The sequence below is a fragment of the Aphelocoma coerulescens genome (genome assembly GCF_041296385.1).
Source record: "Aphelocoma coerulescens isolate FSJ_1873_10779 chromosome Z unlocalized genomic scaffold, UR_Acoe_1.0 ChrZ, whole genome shotgun sequence".
Lineage (NCBI taxonomy): Eukaryota > Metazoa > Chordata > Aves > Passeriformes > Corvidae > Aphelocoma > Aphelocoma coerulescens.
In genome coordinates, this window is record NW_027184085.1 from 26,830,032 (window position 1) to 26,850,119 (window position 20,088).

General features: G+C 37.4%; 1 protein-coding gene across 1 annotated transcript in view; it reads left to right on the plus strand.

Moving 5' to 3' along the window:
- The window catches only part of SMARCA2 (SWI/SNF related BAF chromatin remodeling complex subunit ATPase 2), a 118,142-nt gene that overhangs the window by 61,292 nt on the left and 36,762 nt on the right, over window positions 1-20,088 (plus strand). The window contains exons 22-28 of the mRNA XM_069001850.1: window positions 2,184-2,270; window positions 3,178-3,224; window positions 4,578-4,744; window positions 8,364-8,527; window positions 9,255-9,482; window positions 13,052-13,129; window positions 18,139-18,357. Coding sequence (XP_068857951.1) covers window positions 2,184-2,270; window positions 3,178-3,224; window positions 4,578-4,744; window positions 8,364-8,527; window positions 9,255-9,482; window positions 13,052-13,129; window positions 18,139-18,357 — 990 coding nt within the window. The remainder of the gene's footprint in view (window positions 1-2,183; window positions 2,271-3,177; window positions 3,225-4,577; window positions 4,745-8,363; window positions 8,528-9,254; window positions 9,483-13,051; window positions 13,130-18,138; window positions 18,358-20,088) is intronic.

A 20,088-nucleotide genomic window follows, 5' to 3' on the forward strand; every position in this document is an offset into this window, starting at 1 on the left:
AGACTGCATTTCCCTTGGCTGAGTTTAATTCAATAATATATCTGAATAATTGTGATTGTGGCAGCAATGGCTACAGAAGGTCATTTATCTTGTCTTTCAGAGCTATTAGTTAAGTCTTGTTTCAGTCAGCTAAGACTGTATGCTTGCGTTCATCCTTACAAGATCTGTTGGTGTCAAAATTCTTCAAGAGATCAGTAAGATTCAAAGTTGTATAATCAGATTTAGACTGTGTTAGTAAATGTTGGTTATGCTGTCATGGGATTTGATCGAGTCAATACAGAGTAAAGAATTTGCCACTCCATCAACTTTTCACATAATAACAAATTTGAAATACTGTAGTAAATGTGAAATACTTTGAACAGACACTGCAGAATATCTAGAATGTAACAGTTTCAGTTTGTACCCTCTTGTGTGTATAGCTAATGGAGTGCAATCACATACAGTCTTTCTATAATCCTTTTTCAGGTTGCATTGGTACAGCGGGTGATTTTTCTATTCAGTATCTTATTTTACCTTCCTAGTTCTTTACAGTCAAATTGTTTTCTTTTTTGGTGATTAATTAAACTCCAGACAAAGGATTTTTTCCTTGGATATTGAAACTCATCTTCATAGTTTGAACATTTTTTAGACATTAATTCATGTTCCTCACTTGTGTTTTTAAGCAGTTTTTCAGTTTGATGTCTTTATGTTTGTCCTAAAATTTCATTTTGTATCACAGTCTTCTACTTCCTTCCTTTTCTGATCTTTCTTTTCATCAGCTCAGAAGCTTCTGTGTATTTTGTCCTACCTGTTTCTCTACCTGGCTTTGTGTTTAACCAGTTAAAATTGCCTTTGCTGTTTTCTGAACATTTCCGTTGCCTTCCTCTCTCCCCAAGGGACTAAAATTTTGCCTTTCTTGCAACCCTTTCTTAACTAATTTTTTTCTTTAAATGTTGAATCAAGGTCTGTTATCACTGCTGCCTGTTGCCAGCAGAGGGAGGTGGTCGTTAAGACTGCTTGGCTTCAATGATCAAACAACTATTGTGTTTGGAAAAAATCTTGTCTTTCTGCAGCTCTGGCCTGGACCCAGCTGAGATTAGAGACAATTTGCTAAGATGGAAAGCTCTAGGAGATTATTTTTATAACAAATGTGAACTGCATTTTGGAGCAAATGTGAGATGATCTTGGAAAGAAAACCAAGTTTTAAATGTGTGGAGTGCCCCCTTCAAATGGATAATCTCTGCTCTAGATGAAAGTTACGATTTCAGTGTACTTCCTAGAAAAGACTAGAATATTGCTAGTATGTATTATGGTCAAGTAGTGTATTTTCCCTTGGTTTTAAAACTTGAAATTGGTAAATTGTTTCGGTTGAGATTTTAAAAATAAATCTAAATTAGTCATATAGTAAGCTTGGAATATTGATACCACTCTGTTTATATTTTTATAAAATGACAACAAAACAAAATGGCATTTGAGAGCAACAAGATTTTGGCAATGTTAATGTGATACAAATGTTCTCAAACTTACATTGACCAATTGCAGTTGGTTTTAAACCATACGGTTTGTTCTAGCACAGCTGACTGATGAGTGTCCTGGTTCTACAGCATTAACTGTAATGTGTGTTTTGAGAATATACTTCCATAAATAATAGGATGAGTCATAAATTTGGTGAGCTTTAACATTTTTGGACCTGTGGCCTGATGTTTTACTCGGGCTGGAGTGAGAAACCCATATACCAAGTTAACAGACTGGAGAAGTTACTGTGGAATTGAATAGAACCCAGCTAGAATGATTTCCTAGTAGAGCATTCAGACACTACGGAGTTTGTATGGTTTCATAATAAACAGTATAAATAATCAGGACAGTAGATGCTCTGCTTCCCACCATGAATACGGCAAGTAGAAATGTAGTGTGCTTCATGGATTATTTCCAGGTCTTCCTTTTTCATTACAGAGCATCCTTACGACAGATGACAGCAAGACAGCTGTTCTGGATTTTTGTTGTTTTGGTTTTGCCTGGTTTGGTTTTTTATTACTGGGGAGTTTTAATGGTTTTTTGGTTTCCTTTTGATTTTGTTTTTTTCATTAGGGATGCAGTGTTTGGGTTTGGGATAAAAATATTTTAAATGGTTATATTCGTAACTATATTAATTAATTTAATCATTAATTAAGTAATCATTTGATTTGCATTGTTTGTACCTGTAGGGAAAAGGTGGAGCAAAAACTCTTATGAACACTATCATGCAATTGAGAAAGATATGCAATCACCCATACATGTTTCAACACATTGAGGTAAGACTGATAGGTTAGATTTCGAGAGTTGTTTTTATTCAGATGGCTAAAATAATAGAAAACTGCTGCTAAAGCTTATGTATATGGGAGGGGGCATTTCTGTCCATGTAATTTGTACTGGAAAGGAGAGATTTGGAAAAAAACCATTTATTATAGTCAACAAGTGCCATCTTTGTATTGATAATCCAAAGTCTAATTTTAAAGTATTTCATTTTATGGAACAGTGTCTTTAAAAATTGAGGGTTTTTTTATTAATTTAAGACAACCCAGAGCAACTTAGTATCCACATACACCGAAGTTATGACATATAGACACTAGTTCAAAATATCATGTGTAGAATCTTTGTAATTAGCAGACTGCTAATCTTCTACGGTGCCAACTAAAATTGTTCTATTCCATCCATCTTGTTTTTTCAGCAAAAATGTACTATCTATATACATTTCTCAATAGGATCTAAGTACATAAATATATCTGAAAAGATAGAAAGTGTCATAGATATCTGGAATATAGCTACGTTTATGAAAATATAATTAAGTACCTACTGTGATGTATTATTATTAATTAGTATTATTATTGTAGTTTTCATTCTTCATTATCTTGTATGCTGACTAATTAAACTGAGTAATTTGCAGACGGATCGTCTACTAATTAGTATAAGTTAGTTAGTATTCTACTCTATTTGTAATCTGGTAAAATGTATGCTGCAGAAGTCACTTCTTCATGAATTTTAAATAATAGTATAGGAAAGCATTAAGCAGAGCACTGTTGCCACAAGGTGGTTTCTGAGAGTATGAACATCATTGAACTCAAACCTCAACACTCATATATTTAATTTGATTTCTATAAGAATGTGTAATTTTTGGTTACTGTGTAGTTTGTAATATGTTTATTGCTTATAACTTCGCAGGAGTCCTTCGCTGAACATCTGGGCTACTCAAATGGTGTCATTAATGGGTAACTCTTCCTGTTTTTCCTCCTGTCCATAGTGTTGTATTGGAATTAATGATCACATTCTTTTTCTGGAAGCTACGTGTTAGCAAACTCAAGCAGTTCATCCAAAGGCAGAGGAAGTACAGGGCACATATGTAAATCAAAACCTATTAGTACTAGAAGTGTTACAAGATCTTTTCATGACTGTCCAACTCTTTCACGGCAGGCAGAAAAGACTCGTGTCTTCCTTTCCCCTTATTTTGGAATAATACACCATCTGAAATTCATTGGGATGACTCTAGAGATATCTGTTAGGATTTTCTTCTCTCTGTTGTTACTTTTTGCCTTTACCTTTTTTACTATCTTTATTCCAAATTAAAGTAGCATTTCTTCCATTATCAGAAATGAAAAAGGTTAGCTTTATTTTTCTTGACATGTTGGGCAACTGTCAGGTTAATAGATGCTTTCTAAACAAAAAATGTATATCATCCACCTAACTTTCTTCCTGTATAGGTGTTAATGACAATTCTTTTCTTTTTTTTTTCCTTACCTAGTATACCAGGCCGTTTGTCTCCTTAGCTAGAATACCAGAATACTTGTCTCCTAAACAGTTTAGTCTTTGGCTGATTACAGATGTATGCATATCAGAAGGCTGTGTACCTTCTGGATTTTGTACCATTGCTAATGATAAGTTGTAATTTGAGAGTACAGACTCAAGGTTAGAGAAAAGTTGCATGAAGTTTGTTTCTCTAAAGTGTATCGCTGTGGTGCTGATTTAGACATCCTGTTTACTTCTACTCATTTTCTGTGTTACGGGTTACGGTGCTAAGAGTCAATTTTGGAATTCTTTGCATTAGAAGAAAAAAGTGTAGCTAATCAAAGCAGGTGGACACTGTTCAGGACAACTAAAGTTGTATGGCTAAAGAGTATATCCTGTGTCAGACTCCTGCCACTGTCTCCGTATATTAGTTCAGTTTGCAGTATTTCACTTCCATGTGCATAATAGTTGAGCGGAAAGGGGGTTGTTTCCAACATATGCCCGATGCATACAATTTGAAACTGCAGTTGCAATTGAAAGTTGTTTTTAATGCCAGTTGAAAATGAAATAGCAGGTGAATGTCTTAGCTTATACAATGCTTATCTGGCTGAGAAATAACGTTTGTTTTAATAAATAATGAAAAATAATTGAATTTCATAAAGATATTCTGTGTGATTGAAAGTCAGGACAGATTTTGTAATTGAAGAAAAATCAGGAAAGTATTAGTCTTGTTTAGATTAAGTAAATTAGTCTTTTTGTTATATTCTGACATTATAATGACTACGGACTTTCAAATGGGGGCTTATTCTGGAATTTACTGTGCTGCTTCTCTCCAACAGAGCTGAACTTTATCGGGCCTCAGGGAAGTTTGAGCTACTCGATCGTATTCTACCAAAGTTACGAGCTACTAACCATCGTGTGCTTCTTTTCTGTCAAATGACATCACTCATGACCATTATGGAAGACTACTTTGCATTTCGAAATTTCCTTTACCTGCGTCTTGATGGTAAGCTAAATGGAGAAAAAGGATAAATAATAAGGTAGGAGGTAGCATCCTTCGTTAGTTTGGGTGTGGGAGCCTTGGGTTCTCCTCCCAGTGTTTCCGTAACAGTTCTGTGTTATAACTATACAAAAGTGTAAACAGGTTCGAAACACTATTTTATCATCCTGCAAGTGTGTTTACCATGAAATTATGGCAGTAGACCCTTCAGGGGCAGTTTACTAGAATTTCCCGTATTCTTCCAGACAAGGTACTGAGAAAGGCATACTTTTGCTTCTGTCGGTAGAAGTAATTTTCTCTATCTCTTTCAGTGTTTTCTTTTATCTGTTTAACCTGCAGACCATTTGGTCAATGGATTCTTTTGATAAAGACTCGGGTCCATTCCAGGAGTGCAGATTATGTATAAATTTGCTGCTTGAAGGCTCATCTCTTTTTCACACAGGGTTTAAAATCCAGGGTCCCCATTAGTCATCACTATTTAAGTTGCCTGAAAGTATTCTCATGATAAGAGAGGTTAATGCCAGTTTTAGGCCTCTATTCCAATGGAATAAATTCATTTTTATCTGTTTAAAATTCAACTGCTATTCTTCACAGGATAGCTGAATTTCAGCATCATGCCTGAATTTCACAGGAATATAAAAAGCCTCAGTTTCTTCATATGTAGATATGTTTTATTACTTTAAATAAAAAGAGGATTTAGAAACATTGTAGATACCAATATCTTTATTTTGTTTAATATCTCTGTTGAGTGTTCAATATCTTTGTGCATGATCTGGATGAGGGGATTGAATGTACCCTCAGTAGATTCAGAGATGACACAAAGTTGGATGTGAGTGTAGACCTTCTGGAGGATAGGAAGGCTCTGCAGAGGGATCTGGACTGGCTGGATCATGGTCCAGGGCCAGTGGTGTGAGGTTCAACAAGGCCCAGTGCCAGGTCCTGCCCTTGGGCCACAACAACCCCAGGCAGCGCCACAGGCTGGGGCAGAGTGGCTGCAAAGCTGCCCACAGGAAAAGGACCTGGGGGTGCTGGTGACAGCAGCTGAACATGAGCCAGGGTGTGCCCAGGTGGCCAAGAAGGCCAATGGCATCCTGGCCTGTAGCAGCAACAGTGTGGCCAGCAGGACCAGGGCAGGGATTGTCCCCCTCTGCTGAGTGAGTACCCACTGGAGAGGCCATACTGCCAGTTCTAGGTCCAGTTCTGGGTCCCTCACTCCAAGAAAGACATGGAGGTGCTGGAGTGTGTCCAGAGAAGGGCAAGAGACCTGATGAAGGGTCTGGAACACCAGTCCTGTGAGGAGCAGCTGATGGAGTTGAGGTTGTTTAGCCTGGAGAAAAGGAGGCTGAGGGGAGACCTTATCACTGTCTACAGCTCCCCGAAAGGAGGGTGTATCCAGATGGGGGTTGGGCTCTTTTCCCAGGCAACCAGTGACAGGACAAGAGGACACAGTCTCAAGCTGCACCAGGGGAGGTTCAGATTGGACATTAGGAGGTATTTCTTCACAGAAGGGGTGACTGGGCACTGGAATGGGCTGCCCGGGGTTGTGGGAGAGTCACTGTCCCTGGAGGTGTTTAAGGAAAGACTGGATGTGGCACTCAGTGCCGTGGTGTGGTTGACAAGGTGGTGTTTGATCAAAGGTTGGACTTGATGATCTCAGAGGTCTTTTCCAATCTATTTGATTCTTGAATTGATTCCTGCAATTCTATGAAAGGAAAACTAAAAATAACGAATCCCACCTGAGTCTTAAACCTGTTTGAAAGAAGTTTCCATTTTGGTCTTCTTCCATGTTGATTATCTCTGCCTCATACTGAGCTTATTAAATAGTGGTCATTTTTACTTAATGTTTTATCTCACACATTATAGTATTACTAATGCTAGCAGCATTTATCAGAATACTTTTTTAACAGAGAAGCAATGATAGAGAACAGTGTAAGTGAGACTTGAAGTTTCTTCTGAATGTTTTTTAACAGCATTTTAAATTGACTCTTAGCTTCATGCTTTATTCAGAAGAAAAAGTAATACCAAGAAACAGTCTCATCCTTTACAAATATTAATGAACATGAAGTTGTACCGATATTATCCTTGAATGTAAAATGGGATTATGAAATGGACACATAAATGAGCTATCTCACTGTGCCATGGAATGCCAAAACCGTCTGAAGAACATATTAGCATGCTAACAAGCCCCTCTTCACACCTCTGGCCTGCATGTATTTTAAAACTTCTATTCAAGAAACATAAATTACATTGCATTTTAAATGTTTTAGATTACTTTACATCATGTATTTTTGAATGAATTCTTTTTCATGCCAGAATGTTTGTGGCAAGACATGGTATGGTAAATATACCTCATTGTCTTTTTCAGGTAGTTCATTAAATTAGATAAACCCTTTCTCTTCCAGTTTCATAATAACAGATCTCTTCTATACATGGATCCAATCTATCCAGGTTCTGTCGAGCTGTCTTCTTACATGGAGTATTTCCTACCCAATTCATGTGTTTATTGTGGGTTTCACTGGGTCAGCAGTGGGCCGGCTGTGTGATTGTGGTGGCTACAGGTGGCATGGAGTTAATTTTCCTCCTAGCGGCCCGTATAGTGCTGTGCTTTGCATTTTGTGGCTCAGCAGGGTTTGTAACACCACCAGTGACGTCACACAGTGTTTGGCTATTGCTGAGCAGCACTTGCAGTGTCAAGGCTTTCTCTCCAAACACCCCTCACCCCCAAGGCCAGCAGGCTGCATTGAATTGGGACCCAGATGAGACAGCTGACCAAAGGTGACCAAAGGGTTGTGAACAGCAGTAAAACCTGAGGGAAAAGAAGAGGATGCAAGGACATTACTTGTTACAGCATTTGTCTTCCCAATTAGTCACTACAGGTGTTGAGGCCCTGCTTCCCAGGAAGTGGCTGGACATCTGGTTGCTGATGGGAAGTTGTAAATAAATTCCTCCTCTTGTCCTTGCATACATGCCTTTCACTTTTATTAAGCTGCCTTTATCTCAGCACAGGAGCTTTTCTGTCTTATTTCCTCCCCATTCACTGCTAAGTTTGGGAAGGCAGGGGGTTGTAGCTGGAAACCAGCTGGGGAACAACCCACCATAGTAATAAAAAAAATCTTGTAATTTTATCTTCTGTACATATTATCACCCTCAAGATGGGACATTTTAGAATTCTCAGTCTTTTAGTATTAACTATGACTCTGAAGGCAAATAGTGACATTTTGATAAATCTCGATATAAGTAGTATAAGTATTTTAAAAATATTTAATGTTGCTGTAGCCAGAAGGCATTAATCAAAACTAGAGCTCTCTTCTGTTTGTATATATTAGCTTCAATTGAAATTTATGTGAGTTATAAAAAGGTATAACAATGTTAGCCAACATTTTAAGATCTACTTTAGGAATGTCAAAACAAATGCATTTGAAGAGACCTTTAGAAGTCCATCTTGTAGGTGTGATAGGCAGTTGACCTAAACATTCATAGCCAGTGTTACGGAAAATGTAGCAGAGGTGTCAAAATGTAGTGCATTAAAAAAACCCTTTCCCATGTAACTTTCAGCAACAGACATTGTATTTATATTATTTCAGTTCACATCTTTATTATACAATATTTCTATTTTTGTTTTTAGGCACAACAAAATCAGAGGATCGAGCTGCTCTGTTGAAGAAGTTCAATGAACCTGGATCACAGTACTTTATCTTCTTACTGAGTACAAGGGCTGGAGGGCTAGGCTTAAATCTCCAGGCTGCTGACACTGTTATTATCTTTGACAGTGACTGGAACCCTCATCAGGTTATTTTTATTTTCTTACCTTTGTGAAATGTGCAAAGAATACATGATGCTTTTTTGAGTTGCTTCTTTAAATAGATGATATAGTTTGGGATGAAAGGAAAAAATCCAAATAGGAGATAAAATGCTTCTTTGAGAGGAATTAGTGAGGCAAACTGCCACAATTAGGAAATGTTTTGGTTTTAATCAGTTAGCTAGTTCTGTGCCTGCATATGTATTTTATCTGAGTCTCGGGGTATCCTCAGTGCTAGGAGTGTTATAAACCTGCTTCATTTGTATAACTGGACTAATTCTTTAACCCTTAGGATACAATAACCAACTCCCTAGCCTTTGGTAGATAGTTTGCAATACTTTAGTAAAAGCTATGCTGAATGCTACCTGTCTCACAAAATTTGGTGACCGTGTGAGTGCAGTAGTCTTGGTCTGAGGCACTGATCTTTCTCTGATGGTTAGTAGTAAATACAGATCACCAGGAAAAGAGGATATCATACCACTTTGGCTTATTTGAAAAAGGCAGAAGAGGTAACTGAATTATGTCTTTGCCACCTTTTTTTTTCTTTTTGTAAGAAAGTACACGACTATGTCGTGTTTTCAGCTGTTGTGCAAATATATGCAAATCACATCATACTCAATGGTGACATGTAAAGTAAGGGAAGCAAGACTAAGAAGAGTTTGAATATCTGTGTTCACTCTCTCTGTTAAGTTATTCTCTGTGTTCTTTGCCTAATAGGACTTGCAGGCCCAGGATAGAGCTCACCGAATTGGTCAGCAGAATGAAGTTAGAGTCCTGCGACTGTGCACTGTGAACAGTGTGGAAGAGAAGATACTTGCTGCAGCAAAGTATAAGCTGAATGTAGATCAAAAAGTTATTCAGGCTGGAATGTTTGATCAGAAATCTTCAAGCCATGAACGGAGAGCATTCCTACAAGCTATATTGGAGCACGAAGAAGAAAATGAGGTAAGGTAGTTAGAAATAATTGCTAAAAGAGAGTTTCAGGAAGTACTGACTCTTCTTTTATTCATCATTTACAAAGATTGTCATAACTCTTGAAATTAGAAATGTCATTATAATTCTTACCGTCCAGTCAGAAAAATAACTTAATTTTTTTCTTCTTTTATGGTCATAGTAATAGGCTGTAACCTAGTGGTTATGATGTCATGGTTATGATTAAATCTTAGTGTAGAATTAGGCATTGCATTGTAACTTAAAACCCATTTTGGCAAACAATTGCATTCAAACAAAGATTTTTTTCCAGAACAGATTATAAAACAGCTCCTAAGTCCAATATATATGTTAAACTAGGCAGTTTGATTTTCAGACATGCTGAGCAGCTAGTACTACCTAGTTTCAGTCTTGAAGGACATGCTTATTGTGCTTCTTTTGGAACCTAGTTGAGAGTTAAGATCTGCTTTGATGTGTCTTGAGCTTAGGACAAGCCAGAAAGTAACTGTTTCTTTCTGGCGCTGTGTCCAGCCTGAACTTCTCATCACCACTTTCTCTTTGAGAAATAATTAGCTGTTTAAAAAGAGTCGTCAAGTCTTTCCTTACAATAGTGGTAAGTGAGGTTATAGAGTCATTGAGTGTATGTCCCGGTCTTTTCATTGTGTTCTACTATGGAACTGTGAGTGTGGAATGATGAACTTATTCTTTCACCTGTCACTGCAAACTCTTCTCTTAATTGGAACAAAATTCAGTATTTGGACGAAAGCCATATTTGGGAGACATTAAATAAATCTATCAGTTACACTGATTACACACACACCGAAATTCTTGTTCAGCACTGACTTTTTCCCACCTTGAAAATACCCTGTAGTGGTTAAAGACAGAGGTTTTGAGAGTGATTTTGCCTCTTGAGTGTGCCTTGTATGTCTGAATAAGGTGCACACTGATAGAAGACTCTATAGCCTGTGTTTCACTGGCATCCTTCATTACATGAGGTAAAGTTTCAAAGATCGAGGAGTTTAGTTCTTCAGTCATTAATCCTTTTGTGTAAACTCTGCATTGTGAGTATAGAAAATGTCTCAGTTTTGGAGACAAAATTTTAGGAGGAAATGCTCCAGAATGAGCAGCTCCTCCAAAGGGAAAAGGGCCCCCAGCCATTGAACGGACCCGCACCCAGGTCCTGTGGCTCCAGCCCTACCCCCCCGGGTCCATCTTACAGACAAAATGTCCTTGGGCATTAAGCAGATGGTTAAGGAATAAGGCATGAGTAAGATGAAATTTTGTATTGTTTTAGTATTTTTCATAGAAATTAAAGAGTGGCAAACATTTTTATCAGTAATTGTCTTCTATTTGTGGTGTTAATGCAGAAATTTGATGATATACATATGTACCACTTTTCATTAAGTAAACCTGTAGTTCTAAAGCAGCCCACATTACCTATACGAGTAGATAGATTAACTTGAAACCAGGAGACACTTTCAGTAATGCTGTGAATTTTTTTTTAAATTAGGTGTACATTTGTTTCTGAAGCATTTATCTGACAGTGTTTCAGAAGTCAGGGCTGTAGCTCAGGCCTGTGTGACATGCCTTATTTTGTAGATGACTTAAGAACAAGTTGTTTCTTTTGTGTTGTTCAAATATACTTGGTCTCCAAAGAAAGCAGATTTTAAAAAAGTTTATTTTCCATAGCCCAGTATCAGTCTTTAAAGCATTTAAGATGCTGCAGAATGACTCGTAGCTGAAGCATTCAAAGTAATGCTTCTTTGTGAACAGAGACTATGCAAAACTCTGCCCAAACACTCAAACTCTTGAGTACTAAGAGGAATTGAATTTGCACCATCCTTTGCTGGTCACCCTTGCTCCTTCATTGCAGCAGCAGTCAGTATCAAATGGGAGATTGATGGGAAAAAAATAAATCTCTCAATTAAAAGTTAAATTATTAACAATATTGACACACATTTGACTTGCAAACGTGGAGTAGCACATCTAACAAAGATACTGTTTACTGATCATCTAGTTAAATATTTCCATGCTAAGCATGCTTCAAACTTCTCACACTTTTATGTAGAGTACTATGTTCTGTTCATACTTTCGTAGTAGCTTTTTTAAAATTCAGTTATTTTTCTTTCTTCTTTCTTCTTTTTGATCTGCTTTTTCTTTTAGCAGTACTAGATAAAGCAGAGAGGTAGTTTCTGTGTATTTAGGAAGATTCATTAGAATAATAGCAGTGTACAACAACTGATTAGAAGTAACTTGTTCGTAGAGTAATTTTTTGTTTGCACTTGAGTTTATCTATAATTTTTTCTTCTACCAAGCCTACCTGCTTGGCAACAAGATTATTTAGCATAACTGCTGATAATGTGGACACTGTTACTACAGCTTCTACTGTGGGATCACTTTTTTTTTTTAGGTCAAAAGTTACTCTGAGATAATAAGGAAGTATGTGGAACTTTCATGATGGTCACATTTATAAAAGAATCTTTTTTTCTTTGTGTATGTAACAAAGTGATTTCCTTTTTGTGAACACTGAAGGAGCAGTGACTAGAAGTGAGAAGACCTAGCTCTCGTAATCACTTTCCCAGTTGCCTGGTTCATGTTACAATTTAAATTATATGCTGATCAAGGTACAAAGGTGTTCCTTGAGAATAGCATTAATGAAAACTGTTTTGGTTTTTTTTCCGAGGTGTAGAAATCCTGACACTGGAGGGAAGATAAGATGTGTGGATATATAAATGACTTCTTATTCCTGAAAAGAAACTACAGCGTATTAGCTTTTCAGATGCTACATGCAGCATTCTGTACTCTCATTAAGCTGGGTTCAAAACATGAGTTTTTGGGAAGAATTACAGGTCTGTAGTATACTGTAATGTAGGTTCAGAAAACCACGTGTAGAATAACCTGTTTCCTGTGGTTTCAGAATAATTCACGGAGGAAGACTGAACATTGAGGGCTTTGTTTTAAAATGGGTATCATAACTGTTTCAGGTTTAACATTTTCCATTGAACACTACAGTTCTAAACTGTTTTTCTAGTGTCTATTTCTGTTTTTGTGAAATAATCCATTTTGTCTGCAGTAAAATGTTCACATCTGAGTTCGTAAGCAGAAAATGGTCAAGAGAAAGTGATTCAGCAGGGTTATTTTCCAGTATAAAAACATGTTTTATTTTTTTCATTTAATCAGAAATTTTTCATTCCCCTTGCTTTGATGGGAAAGACCTCAAAATGTAGAATGGTATTTCTGAAGGAGTGTTGTAGAATAGCAGAACAGAAATACATCCATTTTAACCAAAGCACTAAATGTGCTTCTGACCCAGGAAAACCACAACCCAAAATTTCCTGGTTGTGTATTTGCTCATTTCCTCATTCTCGAATTTTGAAGGTGGTAATAAGTCTCATTTGTCACTCTTAGTATGTTATTTTGTTACTTCTGAATAGCTGAACACTTCAAAAGTTTTCATTTCAGTTTTAAGTGCTTCACTTATGTTGTCAGCGAAAGAGGGTCAGTGGAGCTCTGAGCTGATGGAGGCTGTTACTTCTAGGTGCATGTGAGTACTTTCTAATAATTTTATCCATCTTTCTAACCAGGAAGAAGATGAAGTTCCTGATGATGAGACTCTGAATCAGATGATTGCTCGACGTGAGGAGGAGTTTGATCTCTTTATGGTAAGGATGGTATAATCATAAATAAATTATCTTCTCTAGTGTTTTTAACAAAGACCATAATCTTTTTGTCACTCAAGTTTTTCAAAACTTTACTGGAGAAACGGGTTTTATTTACTTGCATTGTTCATCTGAGGAAAGAAGTGTAGTCTGCTTAAATACAGAGTTGCTCAAATGACAGAAAGACTTCAGAAATGCTTGCTGTCAGTGGAACAGTTGACAGTCTGGAGGAAGAATTTCACACAACCTGAGAAATTTATAGTGCAATAATGTTAGTCACAGTTTGGCTTGCTAATTCTACAGCATATGTTTACTATTCAACATTTCTTCCTACTTTTGGCCTTTAATAATGGCAAGGACAACTACAGAACCTTATCAAGGCAGTAAATTAGTAGACTAACAATGCTGTTTTCTTGGTGAGTTAACTGGGATATTGTTGATGGTTTTGTCAAGAATCCAGTTAGCTGCGTGTCTGCTGCTGCAACTGTTGAACAGTTACCAAAATAGAGGTAGTGGTTCAAATGTGAGCCACTCCTTTTTATTAGTACTTCCTTTTTTGTCTATGCTACCGCAGCACTGATGGAATAATTACTCAAATGTCTTTGTAGGTATTGCTCTTGCCTTTTATTGTTTGTACAATCTGAGGATTGCTAGAGGACCTCTGGGTTTCACTGACACCAGTACAGGGCAGTACTTAAGTACTGAAGGTAAAGCACCATGCCCTCTGCAGAGGCTGCTTTGTTCTGCAAGGTGGAACAAGACAGACACTTGTATGTGCATAAACGGAAGTGTATAAGGTGGTGTCCACAGAAACAACTGCTGATAGGACCACAGCAAAACCTGTGTAACCAATACAGGTTTTTAGTCCCTCATTGTCTTCTGCTCAAGGATTCACCTGTAAAAAGTTGCTGTTACACAAGCGTGCAGCAGTCCTTTTCGCATAAGTGACAATTGTTCGGGTACACTGTTGGAAAAGGCCCTATTACCTCATACAACTGTTACTTTGCCATTGCAGACTTGCCAGTTTAGTGCTTTTGTGCTAAGCTTCATTAAGTCTTAGCTCAGAACTGATATCACTAAAGCCAAGTTGCACAGAAAATGAGTGCTTACAGACACCTGTCTTTTTAAACTTTCCATCAGTGATTTGGGTGTAAGGAGATTTACATGACATTTACATGACAAGAGGTGGCCATTTGATCAGAAAAAAAAAATTCATCTGAGTTACTGACTGAACGTACCCTGAGTTCTGTGAAAGTGGATTTGCTGCTAGAAAAGAGCCTCTGATTTCTCCTTCAAACCCAGAAGGAAAGAACTAATCATACGGCTTCCCCTCCAGACCCTTCACCATCCTCGTGGCCCTCCTTTGGACACTCTCCAATCGCTTTGTATCTCTCTTATCCTGTGGCACCCAAAACTGCCCCAGCACTCGAGGTGAGGCTGCCCCAGTGCAGAGCAGAGCAGACAATCCCCTCCCTTGCCTGGCTGGTGATGCTGTGCCTGATGCACCCCAGGACATAGGTAGCCCCCCTGGCTTCCAGGGCACTGCTGACTCACTTTCAACTTGCCATAAGCTAGGACCCACAGGTCCCTTTCTGCACATCTCATTCCTCCATCTGCCTGTACATCCAGGGTTCCCTGTCCCAGAAGCAGAATCTTTCTCTTCCTTTTTGAACTTCCTATGGTTCATATGGTCGGTGATTGCCCGGTCCTCTCATTTGTTGAGGTCTCTCTGCAGTCCCTCCTTGCTTTTGAGGGAGTCACCAGCTCTGCCCAGTTTTTTATTGTCTGTGAACTTGCTTAGTATCCCTTCAAGTCCTGCATCCAAGTCATTTACGAAGCTATGTGGGCTAAATTTATGTGTTTCGTATTAATTTACATGGAAGTTTTTAAGGGAAAGTGAGGAGTTGGTAGTAGGTAGTAAAAGTTTGAAGAGGCAAAACTACATGCTTTGAAAGCAGGGGGGTTGAAAATTTTAAGACAGAGTGTAGTTAAATATTAATGGCTAAGAAATAATTTAAAATGTTAATATAAAAATTGGTTTTAATTTTTGTAAACTGTTTCTTTATAAAGGAAAAATCTGAAAAGCAAGTCTAGCAGTCAGAGCTGTTTGTCTTTTTATCAATATTTCAAGTCTTGCATAGTCAGATAAAGAGCAAAAGGTAGTCTGTATTCTCCTTACTGTAGTGATCTCTGTGCCACCTCATTCCCTTTTAAAGTTGTGCATATGTAATCAGAATTTAGGAGACTGCAATACCCAAGAAAAAATGTTTGGGTTTGTTCATTTAACTAGTATTAGGTGTGTAAAAGCATGTATTTTACTTACTTGAAGTGAGCTGTTACAAAGCAATCAACAAGAGGGATTAGTTCCATGAGAAGCTCTTCTTTAGCCACTTCGCAGGTTAGAAGTGTTGTTTGATACAGGACCTGAAATGTGGCTGTAGGGCTAAATACACTGTTCAGAAAGAAGGTGGACAAGTGGACTTCATTCCTGTGGCTTTTAGAGGCTTCATATAGTAAAAAAAATTTAGAAAATACTCAGTGGCTTTATGTGATCTTTATAGCTCTTTTCATTTCATGATAGTGCTTTTTTCTGGGAAAAAATGGTTGCTTTTAATGTTCACATTACTTAAGTAAAGACAACATTAAAAAGTCATTATTTTTGACGTAAAAAATGCCTTTCAAGGGAAGGCCAAATGGGTACCAAAACTCCAGTCATGCTAATACAGTCAATCTCCTTTAATCCAAAATGGCAAACTAGTAGAACTGAGTGTATAAATTGCTGGTTTTACACTGAGTGGCTTGGATGTTTTTTTCAAGGAGTCTTTTAGTTACAATTTGGAAAGTCTAAGATAACCATTCACAATTCACAGGACAGCAGTGCTCTGTGGTTTTTCTATACTGGAAATTTTAGGCCTTGAGTGTGCCAGCATTCAAGTTCTTTGCTTAGGTCTAAGTATTGGTAGCATAGGACTTATTTTTAGCATTTAGGCCTTTGTGAGGACAGTGAACATACAATTATCTTAGTAGTTATATAGCGTGGATCTCTCTTGGAAACACAGGTTTTGGAAAGATATGGGAAGATATAACCAGAGGTTTCCCAGATGTAAATATGGTTTGAGTACCTTAGAAAACAAAGTCAGTTTTTATCTCTGACATCTCAGATTAACTGAGATTGTCTTTAATTTTCCTCCCCAAGCACTTTTATATCAGAAAACAGCTATTATAATATACTGTCTTAGTGTTCAGTCTTTGTTTTAGACAAAGAATCATGTTCATCAGGGAAAAAATACAAAGTTTCAGCATTGGCTTTATGTACTTAATGTCATTAAAATACGATGTCTCTGACCTAAGTTCTCTGCTAAATAATAGAGAAATTTATTTCATTTATCCCATTTGAGCTGTCTCTTGGTGCAGCTTTCTGATTGTCATGTTAGCAATAAACCAGGCTGCATGTCTGGCTTGAATGAGACACTTTCTGAAATTAATTCAAATTGAATGAGATGTTCTTTAAAAGGTGAAATATGGAAGTCTGCTATATAAAACTACAGGCTGCACAGCCCATTCACTGTTGTCTGCAGTAATGGGGAATAGGGAATACCCACATGTATTTATAGTTGCTTCATGAATATAACTGGACCTGCAGACTGAAGACATGCATCTTGCTTTCTGCTTTTCACCGAGTTTAGAAATCAGGTGGTGCACAAGGCAAGATGATGAAGACAAGTTGGAAGATGCTCTCCCTCAGGTAGTATTTTAGAAACGCTTGTGTTTGAAAACTGCCAAGATGAGAGAAGATTCAGCATATTCAATGGTGCCGTCACTAAGGCTCAGTTTTTAAATTTGGCTGGGTTTGAGCTGTCCCTCTGGAGAGATAATACCTCTGAATTCATGCATGTCTGTGTTTTGGCTAAGGTTGTAAAAGGATGATATATCTAGTTGGCATTGTGTGTTAACTGCAGCATCATGTACACAAGGGAGACATTTGCACACAATTGAGAATGGCTTTTTATGAAGGTTTAGTGGCCAAAGCAGTAGCCTCTTACAATGCTGTAGCCAGTTCTGATGCCCGTCTATTTACATAATTCTTTTCAAATACAAAAATGAAATGTCGGTGGCCATCTGTTTGTTTTCTCTGCTTAGCAGCTTATTACGGAGTGTTAAGTACTATATGACTCTTCAAAAAGCATATTTGAAATGCCTGTTCATATTACCTGATTTGGGTACTTAAGAAAATGCAGATGCAATTCCTGAGACCATAGGAAGCCAGGTCAGCATATAGTTTGTAGAGATGGATGCTTCCCCAGGAGGGTTATAAAACACCTCACTAATGAGTCTACAGTAGATCGTGAGAATGTATCCTCTGTATCCACATCTGAGTTAATTGTTCACCACACTTGAATAATTATTTAAATTTCAGCTGAAAGTCTTAACATTATCTTCTGAGGTTCTTAACACTTTACCTAATTTATCTGATATTTTTGTGTTTTTATTTTTGTGTTTTGATTTTTGTCTAGTACAGCAGGAAGATCAGAAAAAAATTCAGGGATTCAACCATGTTGGCTTTCTGGCTCTGTGTGAACAAGCTTTTCTCTGAATTTATTAATTCTGCTTTGATTCTTTGTTTCTTATAACAACTTTTAAATTTTCTTCTGTTATCCAGGCTCACAAAACAAGTGTATTTTCAGTTTCTCTTTTTAGTTACATAGTAGTAAAACCTTATGGGGACAGCAGTATTCTTGTGATCTGCTTTGCGTCACTTGTTTGTGTGTTGTCATAGTTCTTTCAGTGAAAGCTAGTTATGTAGTAGTGAATATGACTGAAAATGAACAATTGAGTGTAGCTTCTTCTTTTTACAGTAGCATTTTAGAAGCATTTAGGAGTACTATGAAAGGGAGATACCTGTGAAAGACTTTGTTTAAAGTTTCAAGCGTAGTTAGGTAGGTAGGCATTGACACGGTGCATTTAATAATTGCCTTTAAAACTTTTTTATCCTTTGCAAATTGCCATTGCAGCGCATGGACATGGATCGTCGCAGGGAGGATGCCAGAAACCCTAAACGTAAACCCCGCCTGATGGAGGAGGATGAATTGCCATCCTGGATTATTAAGGATGATGCTGAAGTTGAAAGGCTTACATGTGAAGAAGAGGAAGAGAAAATATTTGGAAGAGGATCCCGTCAACGCAGGGATGTGGACTACAGTGATGCTCTCACAGAGAAACAGTGGCTGCGGGTAGGTTGTACCTTTTGCTTGGTTTATTTTACACTTAAAGCTTTTTGGTTGGTTGTTTCTTACACTTGAAGCTTATTCATTTGTGGTGGGTTTTTCTTTTCATTTTGGAGACGGCACCAAGGAGAGCACAAGAGGCCTAACATATCCTCATTATCCAGCTTCTGCTGCTGTGTTAAAGATACATTTTGAACTGCACTGCGGAAACTTAAATCAGTGTTACTAAGTGCCGAGTCAGGACTATGATAGCATTCAATTGGAACTATTCTTATTTCCATGGATCTTACATCTTTAGGTACTTTTGTAAGTGTTGTCTTTCAGATACATGAAGAATTCTTTAATGTTCATGAAAACTATTACTCAATGTGTATTAAAACATTCTGTGCTGCAGAAGCTTATTATATTTTTAAATACCTGTGTTTAATCCTTTTAAGGATTCAGAATTTTTCACTTAAGTTTTCTTTCTCTCAGGCTATTTAATTTCCAAGGCTTGAGCATTTATTGGCTCCACTGAGATCAAAACATTTGATAAATGATTTAAGAATTTAAGACCTGAAAGCGAAGATTCTACACTTAACTTATACCAAATGTGGGATTTTGTCTCTTGCTGTTCTTTGAAATACACATTCAATTAATAATTGTGCCCGTGTCTTTTCAGTGTGCTAGCAATAGCGTGGTAAAGAGGTGAGGAATGATTGTTGGAAAGGCTTTTCAGAAATTTGATAATAGTATGATTTCCAAAACTTAAAAAGAAAGTATTGTAAGTGCAAAACTAATTTACATGGTTTGACAAAGTTTGTTGTAGAATAATTACAGACAATACCAACAAGAATATAAAGTGTAGGTTTTGTGTATAATTTGCTAAAGATAGGTAAAAATCTTACCTCCTTAGTTTCAAATGGGATGTTTGTGAGACTGCATTGTGCAATAGTGTACTAAGAGCTAATCCAGATGTGTTGCTTAGGGGACAAGAGGCTTGAATTATACACCAGCTGTAAATTTAAGCAAGTCCATGAAACTACAGGGGTTTGATACTTGACGTTTTCAAGTAGTCAGTGGAGAAGAAAGATCTAGAAACATAAATTCCTGTCTGGATTCTTGAACATTTTATCTATCCTACAGTGGAAGGGCTTGCAGTATAGTGTACATCTACTCAGGGTCATTTTAAGCTACTTCTTTTAATGATGGAACACTCTGGCTATGGCAGCATAGAAGTTAGCTTTGGCTTTCATGTTTTGTGTCTTGAGTTGGCTGTAATATTTGTTTTGAGTGCATTATTGTCAAAAATGGCAGGCCTAAAAGAAATCACCTGGTCCCTGTCATACTCCAGGCAGAATCACCCAGTCCTGCGTCATTTATAATAGTTCAGGATCTGACCTCTTCTAGGCATTCCTGAGCAGTGAACCTAGAAGTCCACAGTTTTTAACTGTTTGGCTTTTCATTATATTTTATTCCACTTTTCCTGTTGGATTTTACACTTACTACAGCATCCTAAGTACTCTGCTTATGCAGAACAGCCTGATACCTCTCTTTTTTTTAACATTTCTTTGTGTCATAGAAGAATTGTCTCCCAGTTGAGTAAATTCATAAGGTTAATAACGAGTGCTTATGCAATATTTTCCCCTAGTTCCTGTTTTCTAGATCTCTTGATTGTTTTCACTGATTTCCCCTAGTTGTTCTACATGTGACTGACATCTGTCTACAAGTTTGATCAAAAGCTAGACATCAGAATTC